Source organism: Macaca mulatta, chromosome 11, assembly GCF_049350105.2.
Source record: "Macaca mulatta isolate MMU2019108-1 chromosome 11, T2T-MMU8v2.0, whole genome shotgun sequence".
NCBI lineage: Eukaryota > Metazoa > Chordata > Mammalia > Primates > Cercopithecidae > Macaca > Macaca mulatta.
Window position 1 is genome coordinate 124,352,425 of NC_133416.1, and position 9,400 is coordinate 124,361,824.

The following is a 9,400-nucleotide window of genomic DNA, read 5'->3' on the forward strand; positions in this document are numbered from 1 at the left end:
ATTCTCAAGCACTGAGGATGGGTCAAGAGCTTTGCCCAAATTCTAACTAATCCTTGCAACATTCGGTGACACAGGTTCTGTTTTTGCTCTCATTTTACAGGTGAGGAAACTGAGGCTCAGGGAGGCAGAGTGCCTTGCCTAGACAGTAAGAGGCAACACCATGATATAAACCCACATCTATCTGCTGGAAAAGGACAGGTGGTGAGAAGCCACTTGTATGCCACAGTGGGACTCTGGCTGAGGTCCTCGGGGAATGCAGGCAAGGGCAAGACAGGGGACCCCCTTAGAACTACCAGGTGGGTGAGGCCAGAAAGTGCTGGGTATTTGCTCAGGGTTCTCTGAACACTGGGATCTTGGCATAGGTGCTCAGGAGGAGCTTAGGGAACCCTCTTCCAACCTCAGCACGTGGGACAAGCTGGCCTCTACAGCCCCCCTTTGGGGACTGCTGTCTCCGGTCTGGCCACCTGCCCTCCCTCCTGGAGGCACCTGGGCCCTGAGACCTCCACTGACCTGCCAGGGAGCAGTGCCAACATCGTAAGGCTTGCTCCTGACAGAGTGCCGGTCTGCAAAGGTCACACCGCTGGGACGACAAAGAGTCTTTATGTCCTAGCGCTCCGTGGCCGCCACCACCAGCGGAAATCACCTACTCGACCTTCTGGTTTTATAAATTAATAATTAAGCTGGAGCAGGCAATAGGAAGGCTGGCAAGACCAAGGGTGCCCAGGCCCTCACCCTGTACAGTCACACCAGCATGGACAAAAGAACAAAAGAGGCCCTGACTTTTCTTCCCAGAACCATGGGCCCTTCTGAGCTGAAAACACCTCATTCCCTCAGCTTGAGATAACAGATCCTAACATGCTTTGCAAAGGGAAGAGCATCTTATCAACACCCAGGGTATTGTTTGTCTTACTGGGCCGTATGGCATGGCTGAGCGTTGATTAAATTTCCACGATGCATTCTGGAGACCATTAACTCACAAAAGCATATCCTGCCAGGGTGGTGGTAGGGGAGGCAAGAAAGATGCAGCAGGGATCTAATTACCGCTAACCTGCAGAGCGAGGAGGTCTTGGAGAGGACTGCCAGTGGCTTGCACAGAGAAAACACAAATTCTTCTGAAACAGACCTGAGCCACCCAGTGAGACCCTAGGAAACAGATGGGGCAGCACCCTCCTGCCTCTTCCTCCCAGCCATGGTCCCCACTCCCCTCCCACTGCCCACTACTAAGCTTGTTCTCCCCAGGGGCAGCCCACCTAGATTCTAAAACTTTCCACATCACCCAGAACCAATCCTATCTGCCTCAAGGTCCAGTTCTCCCCTTGCCAACTTGGTAAACAATGTGTGGAACTCTACTGAGGAGGTTGTGGGGTAACAGCATGGCCTGCCCCGGATCATACAGACGTGCGGACTCTCAGAATCTCAGTCCAGAACATGTGGGGTTCCCGGCATGCGGGAAAGGCGGTTTCTCCTGGCACTTGCAAATCCCACTAGAAGGCCTAGTTTTGAGTCTGGGTTCCCTACCCGGCAGCTAAGTGACCTTGGGCAGTCATTTCCTGTGTCCAAAACTCAGTTTGCCCATCTGTAAACTGGCAGCAATAGTCCCACCCTCAAAGGGCTTTTCAGCAGATCAGATGATTGACAAGTGCTCAAGAAAGAGCAGCTGTCGCCTCATTCACAGCGGGCTGTGGCTTTTAAGGAGTGGGACTGGTGGCTCAGAGAAGGACACGGCCTGGATGAGGCATTTGAGCAAAGTGGCACAGGACGGCTCCAGCGCCGGCACAGCTCAGTGCACACGGAACGCCAGCCTCCAGGGTCCTGCTCTGTGGCTGCTGCAGACGGTGAGCTGATGGGGGTCCAGGTGAACAGAATGAAAAATACCAGCACGGGCCAGAGCAGGCAGGTGCCTTTGGTTGATCCCCAGCTCTTTGGGAAGCTTCCACAGCAGGCCTTCTCCTGCAAGTTTCCCCTGTGAGCCCCCAGAGGGGAGAGCAGGGGAGGCCTGGAAGCCCCACTCAATCAAGGCAGAAAGGGTTCCAGAGGCTGGGGGTCCCATGATCCGGACCACTCTGTGGATGACTCCAGGCCGGGGCCCCCAGCTCCTGCCCCAGAGCTCAGAGCTCAGCATACAGGACTGGTCCTCCCACGCCCCCGCCTCCATTTCATGGACACATTCATTCCGCCTCTGCTGAGGAGCCACTGTCTGAGGAGGGAGCCTGAGGTGGGAGGATCACTTGAGCCTGGGAGTTAGAGGCTGCAGTGAACTGTGATTGCACCACTATGCTCCAGCCTGGGCAACAGAACAGGGCCATCTCAAAAACAAATTAATTGTAAACAATCAATGAAAGCAATTATTTGAATCATTTTCTTACTGAGGCATGATTTGCATACAGTGGAAAACACTTCACTGTTTAGAGACTCTGATAAGTGCAGAGGGCCCTCCCCAGAGGCACTCAGACAATTCCATATCTTATTTCATGGAGTTCATGGACTCCCTGAAGATCCCAGGGGAAAAGCCACAACCCAGCCCAGAGGAAGAGAAAAGGCACGGTGACTTTGGCTGGCTGGCTGTTCAGCTTTGGTGGATGACCCAACACTGTGGAGTTGGCTGGTCCACCCTGGCCCATCAGACCCTTCTTCCCGCTACGCTACAGTTGTTGTGGTGCTCCCCTGTCCCCCTTGAGCCCCTGAGCTTCTGGAGGGCAAGGAACGCATCTGGTCCACCCTGGTGGCGGAACACAGCTAATTGTGAATGAGCCAAGTCCACGGTCTGGGGCCACTTAAAGACTTTAGAACCAAGAAATATTGCCGGGGGGTGAGAATGCAGTGGAAAAACCAGCGCCACCCCCACCAGCCACACTTGGCCACATCAGTCGTCCCTGCCATCTCTAGTTCCTTCTCCAAATGAGGTTAGACCAGGAATGGAATCTGACTCTCTACTTCTTTTTTTTTTTGGAGACAGTCTCGCTCTGTCACCCAAGCTAGAGCACAGTGGCACTAACTCCTGGGCTCAAGTGAACCTCCTGCCTTGGCCTCCCAAAGTGCTGGGATTACAAGCATGAGCCTCTGCACCAGTCTGTGACTCTACTTCTCATTCTGATGCCTGTGGCCTTGGGCAGTCACCTCCTCTCTTGAGCCTCAATGTCTGCATCTGTAAAATGGGAAACCAACCATGTTCCTGGGAGGATTCCATCAGCTACTGCGGATATGCTGCCTGGCTCAGCTGAACGTTTGGCAGATGTCACGCTCCCGAGAAACATGAGCTCTTACCATCATGAGGTCTGAACTCTAGGTCTGGAGATTTCTTTTTTTTGTTTTTTTGTTTTTTTTCCTTTTCCTTCTGGCAGCTTCTTGGCATCAACATAGACATGCCTGAGGAGCTGTTCTGGAGCCTGAAGGGAAAAACAGACCCTTCACCTCTCCCAGAATCCTCCCTCTTATTATTTCCCTTCCAACTCTGGGAGCAGACACGGATGGGAGGATAGGAAGTGGGGCCACCTCCAGGCCAGCTCAAGGTGGTGAAGGACAACTGACTCAGGTGAATGATTCCCAAGGAGCGGCCCTCCTCTCGGTCAGGGCCCACTTTGCACCTCAGTCCACACACCAGACACCACTCGGCTCCTGTCACCAAGGGTGCATGGGGAAGGTGAGCTCAAACACACCCCCGGGACGCCTTCGCTCCGGCTTTTCATATGAATCTTAACAATCTAGATGTGAGCTTTCTTGGCTCAGAACGGATTCCTGGGAATACTCGTTTCTGGTTTAAAGCAATCAATGAGACTCTAACAGGCAGGAAGAAGGAAGGTGGGCACACAGACCTAATGATGCCCTGTGTGGGCGCACTGCTGCTCAGGCATATTTTTGGTGGGGCTGGCTCAGTGCTGATGCCAAAAGGGTTCATTGTGAAGGGAGGGCACCGGAGATGCTGGGAGGGCTGGCAGCCAAGGACAGCTGGTGAGGGTGGCGCTGGGTTTTCCACTGGCTGCCTGTTCCTGAACAATATACCTTGAGTTTTAAAGTCCCCAGGGACGGCGCCCCTTTAACGTGAGCCTCTTGTGTTCTCACCGAACCACCAAGTGCACACAAAGGTGAACAAGACACGTTCTTTCTGCTCTAGGGAGTTCCAAGTTTTGAGGGGGTGGCAGGTGACAGAGCTGACAAGTATAACATGGTGTGATGCCTGCTATTGCGGAGGGAAGGAAGGAGCTCCAGGAGGCCTGAGGATGGGTGTTTAACCCTTAAAGGTTGGATGGAGAGATGGCTTTCTGGATGGGAGCAGCAGGTAAGCCAACCCCTGAACGATAATGAGCATTCGTTTCATAAAGAGACAGGGTTAAGGGTGTGCATGGTGGCTCACGCCTGTAATCCCGGCACTTTGGGAGGCAGAGGCGGGTGGATCACTTAAGGTCAGGAGTTTCAGACCAGCCTGGCCAACATGGTGAAACCCTGTCTCTACTAAAAATACAAAAATTAGCTGGGCGTGGGGACAGGTGCCTGTAATCCCAGCTACTCACGAGGCTGAGGCAGGAGAATTGCTTGAACCCAAGAGGCGGAGGTTTCAGTGAGCTGAGATCATGCCGTTGCACTCCAACTTGGGCAACAAAGGTGAAACTTCATCTCAAAAAAAAAAAAAAAAAAAAAAAGAGAGAGAGAGAGAGAGACAAGGTTAAGAGGAAAGGTTTGAGTTTGTTTTTTCTTTTTTTTTTTTTTTCAGACAGCGTTCACTCTGTCGCCCAGGCTAGAGGACAGTGGCATGATCTCAGCTCACGGCAACCTCCACCACCCAGGTTCAAGCGATTCTCCTACCTGAGCCTCCCAAATAGCTGGGATTACAGGCCTCTGCCACCGCGCACAGCTAATTTTTGTAGTTTTAGTAGAGATGGGGTTTCACCATTTTGGCCAGGCTGGTCTTGAACTCCTGACCTCATGATCCACCTGCCTCGGCCTCCAAAAGTGCTGGGATTATAGGGGCGTGAGCCACCGTGCCTGGCCTAACCTTGCCCTGGGTGGAGACAGAGAAAGGCTCCCACAAAGGCTCCCATATGTAAACATTTAATTGTGTACATCAAATGAAAACAGTGCTCCAGGCAGAGGAACAGCTTTTGTGCAAAGGCCTGAAGGTGAGAAAAAATACGGCAGTCTTTTTCTACTCCTTCCTGGTTCCTAGAAATCCAAGTGGCCACTATACACAGTGAAAGCATGCTGGCAGTAAGAAAGCAGCCTTGGGGCCAGGCATGGTGGCTCATGCCTGTAACTCCAGTGCTTTCAGGAGGCTGAAGTGGGAGGACTGCTTTGAGGCCAGGAATTTGAGACTAGCCTGGTCAACATGGCAGGACCCCTGTCTCTGCAAAAAAATTTAAAATTAGCTGGTGTGGTGGCGCACACCTGTAGTCGTAGCTACTGGGAAGGCTGAGGCGGGAGGATCGCTGGAGCCCAGGAGGAGTTCGAGGTTGTGGTGAGCTTGATCAGGCTCCTTGCACTCCAGCCTGGGTGAGAGAGTAAGACTCTGCCTCCAAAACTAAAAATTAAAAAAATTTGTAAAAAAAGAAAGTGGACTTGGGGATCCTATGATCTCCAATTCCTCCATTTACCAGTTGTGGGACTGTAGGCAAGCTGGTTTACCTCTCTAAGCCTCAGTTTCCTCACCTGTAAAATGGCCCTAACACCGCCTTCCTGGGGGATCATTACTATAAAAAGAGTGTCATGCAGGGAGCGCCAGCGTGGAGCCTCATGCTCAGCAGGTGCTTGGGGAATTATGTTCATTATCACCATCCTCAGCCTGACTTTCTGGTCCTTTCTGGATGGTGTCTTCAGAAAGGGACCAAGCTGATTCCTCCCCAGGAAGTCAGGGGTCATCATGGTCCTCAGGGAGGCAGGGAGAGTCAGTAGCCCTGGGGACTCAGCCTGTCCTCTGGCCATCTTACCCTGAGGCTCTTCTCCCTTCTTCTCAGGGAAGATTCCCAAGGGAACGGCCTTGGAGGAAGGGACCTGCCTCACCCACTGGGTCTCTGGGAGCCGACGTTCCCATGCCAAGCCAATCGCGTCGCATACATACGTACATAACCTTATTGAATCCATACAACTACTTCAGGATCCAGGTGATGATACTGAGGCTCAGAGAGGTAAAATGATTTGCCCAAGGTCATATAGCTGGGAGAGGTGGGACCAAGATTCAACTCTCAGCTATGGTTCGGAGTGACCAGGACATACAAGGGTGTTTAAAGCATAGTCAATAACAAACATGTACACGTGTTTGGTCTAACTACTTCACATATATTAACTCACTTAATCCTTCCCAACAACTTCAAGGGAGGTACTATGACTATGCCCATTTTATAGTAGATAAAACTGAGGCTCAGAGAGCATAAGTGACTTGGCCAAGGTACCTGGCAAGGCCCTTGAAGCCAGGCTCCTGCCACAGCCTGAGCCCTGACGACAGCTGTGTCCTCATCTCATGCATTCTCATTTACTGTTGCTGGCTTGTCCCTGACACAGGGCCTCTGCATTCGAAGTCCCCTCAGCCCGAGATGCCCTTTCCACTGATTTGCACACCCCTGGCTCATTCTTACTTGAATTTCTGTCCCATTATCACCTCCTGAGGGAGGCCCTCCGGATCCACCCTAAAGCTCCATTCTCAAGCCACCCTGCTATGCCTCGTTCACAGTTTAACACCTGTGGGGCATTTTGTTTACTGTGTGTCCCCCTCCAGGAACAGCAGCCTCTCTGAGTCATCTCTAAATCCCCAGCCCCTGGTCTATAAATATTTGCTAAGTGGGTAAAAGTGACCGAATTATGCAGTCACTTTCAGAGGAGGACCAGGGGCAACTTTCCACCTACCTAAAGTTCCACCTGCCTACTCTGGTCTAACATCAGAACCTCCTCTCTGACTCTCTCCATCTCCCTTGGGTTATGAAATCTGAGCTCTGGGCAGCAAGAAGGGAAGCCGCTGCAGCTACATCTAGGAAGGTTACAGAGCAGGAACACAGCATCTCTCATCCCCGTGGGAGGCTGGACCCAGGAAACTGACAAGACTCCCAGCATGCTCTGCAGCCCTTCCTCCGTGTCAAACCCACAACCGGGCGGAATTCCCGAGTGTCCCGTGGGCTGCCGGAGAGCCCACCCCTCCAGCGGGGATCCCAGCCACAGAGAATGCCCACTGACATCCATCCAGATTCAAAGCAGTGGGAGGCTAGGAAAGGGCACGTGAGAAATAATAAAACCAGGGAAGATCCAAGCAAGCAAGAGCTAGAGGAATCCCTCCTTTCTCTCTCACATTAGTCTTCGGATTGAAGTGCATAAAACTTTTTAAGTAAAATATTCAACAGAGTTCAAAATGAACATATAAAAACGTTTACAGAGAAAAAGCTCACCCTCCCTTCATCCTTTCCACTCCCCCCCGCAACCCCCACCAAGTATATATTAGTACTTCCTGGTGGATTCTTCCAGTTTGCAAATATAGCAATTACAAATGTATACTCTTATTTTCCCCTCTTTTTACATTTTCTATTTCCTTTTACTTTGCAGCTCCAGCTCAAAGGATCCTTTTTTAAAAAACAGATAAAAGGGTACCATATTATATATGCTGAGCCACACCTTTTACTTCTCTAGTTGGATATAATTCTATATTTCTACACACACACAGATACAGATATAGATGTATAAGTGCATGCATACACACAGCAGTTATTAATGGTTTTCTCCAATTTTCATCCAGTTCTCCTGGAAAGGGGTATTTAGATTGGGGGGTCAAGAGGGGTTGCTTTTCAGCTGACACACAAACAGCTGGGCCACCCTCTCTTGGTGATCAATACTGGACGCTGGTTCTCTGCACTTGAAGCAGATGCCAGGAGCTAGCTCTTTCCCAAAATATCTGCAGCTCCCATTTCCTGAGCGTCTACCAGGTACTAGGAGAACTCTTACAACAGAGAAGGAAAGCTGAGAATCAGAGAGGTAAAGTGACTAGCCCAAGGTCACACAGCCAGGAAGTGGAGCTGGCAGGGTTCACAGCCAGTCTGTCCCTCGCCAAAGTCGGTTTGTCCCCACAGCTGGCCCCCGCGGTCTCCAGTCCCCACCCTGGTCCACAGTCGGAGGCAGAACCGGCCACGCCGAGGTCAGGACCCAGGGCCAAGTCCCCAGCCCGGCTGAACTCGGCGGACAAGCGCTTTCTCCGCCATTTCCCTGCGGGCAGCTCGGCCCGGCCTCCCAGGGCGCCCCGCCCCCGGGCCGATGCGGGGTGCGCAGCCTTTGCTGGCCCCGGGAGACCCAGCGAACTCAGGCGAGGACGCCAGGCTCCGGGCAAAGTGCTCTGCGGCCGCTGCCCAGCTAAAGCCTCCCAGCCACCCGCGGGGATGAGGCCGCCTGAACCCATTTTACAGATGCAGGCGCGGAGAGCCGGCTGTCCTGCCTAAGGTCACCCGGCCGGGGAGCGTCGGAGCCCGGTTCCCACCCGGGTCCGCTGACTTCAAAACTTTCCGCTCCTGCGCTCCCGAATGCACACGACTCTCAGGTGCGGGGCGCGCGCACCAGCCGGGCTGCCTGAGGCGCTTGCCCGCCCGTCCCGAGGCACCTGCCCAACGCTTGGGAAGCCTGGGCCCCGCTCCCTCCCCGGTCCGCAGTCCCCCGGCCAGGGAGTTCCTGGGCCAGTCCGAGGCTGAGCGGCTGCGGCACTGAGCATCGTCGCGCAGGTCCTCGCCGCCACCGCTTGTCTCCTAGTCTGCGAAGTGGCCGGCGGGAACCCATTTGAAAGAGGAGGAGACTGAGGCGCAGAGAGGGCCCGCCACTGGCCCAAGGTCACACAGCGCGGCGGCGGGCCGGGGCCCCCAACAGCGGCCGTTCGGAGGTCCCGCCCCGGTCTCCGCGCCGCCCCCCGCAGGTACTCACAGCCGGTCTTGCCCTCGAGCTCCCGCACCTCCTCAGACGCGGAGTGGGCAGCGCCCATGGTGGCCGCGGCGGGGGCCCCGGGGCGCGCGTCCCTCTCAGGCCCCGCACTGGCCTTGGCTTCCCAGCGGCGGGACTGGCCGCGGGACTGGCCTCAGGGCTGGCCTCGGGTCGGGACGCCGGCGAAAGCTCGGAGCCGCGGGTTCCGCGTGGGGCTGGAGCGCGGCCTCTTATAACGGCGGAGGGCGGCGCGCCGCGGTCCTAGCGCACGCCGGTTTCGCGCACTGCGCGGCTGGGGGAGCGCCCAGCCCCGGCCAGGAAACCTCCGGGAAGGGGACCCTGGAGCCCACCGTTCTGGGTTCCCAGTCCGCGCAGCAGCGACCACGTACCTCGCCCCTTCCGCACCCCTGCTGGATCTGAAAGGAAACAGGTGTGAGCAAAGTTGGGGGCGTGGGTAGGAGGGGTGGGACCCCTGGGAGGTGTTATGCCCACTCCCAACCCATCCCACCTTACATCCTCCAGCTCTCAG

At 54.4% G+C, this 9,400-nt stretch overlaps 1 protein-coding gene across 6 annotated transcripts in view; it reads right to left on the bottom strand.

Annotated features, from left to right (window-relative positions):
* TESC (tescalcin) overlaps positions 1–9,078 on the bottom strand; it is a 79,290-nt gene extending 70,212 nt beyond the window's left edge. For 5 of the 6 annotated variants that reach the window (XR_013400558.1, XR_013400559.1, XM_015152898.3 and 2 more), the window contains exon 1: positions 8,875–9,078. Coding sequence is in view for 4 of the 6 variants with exons in the window: in XM_015152898.3 (XP_015008384.1) it covers positions 8,875–8,932 (58 nt within the window). In the remaining 2 variants the exon portion in view is untranslated. 6 annotated transcript variants of the gene reach the window in all.
* Positions 9,079–9,400: the final 322 nt, after the last annotated feature.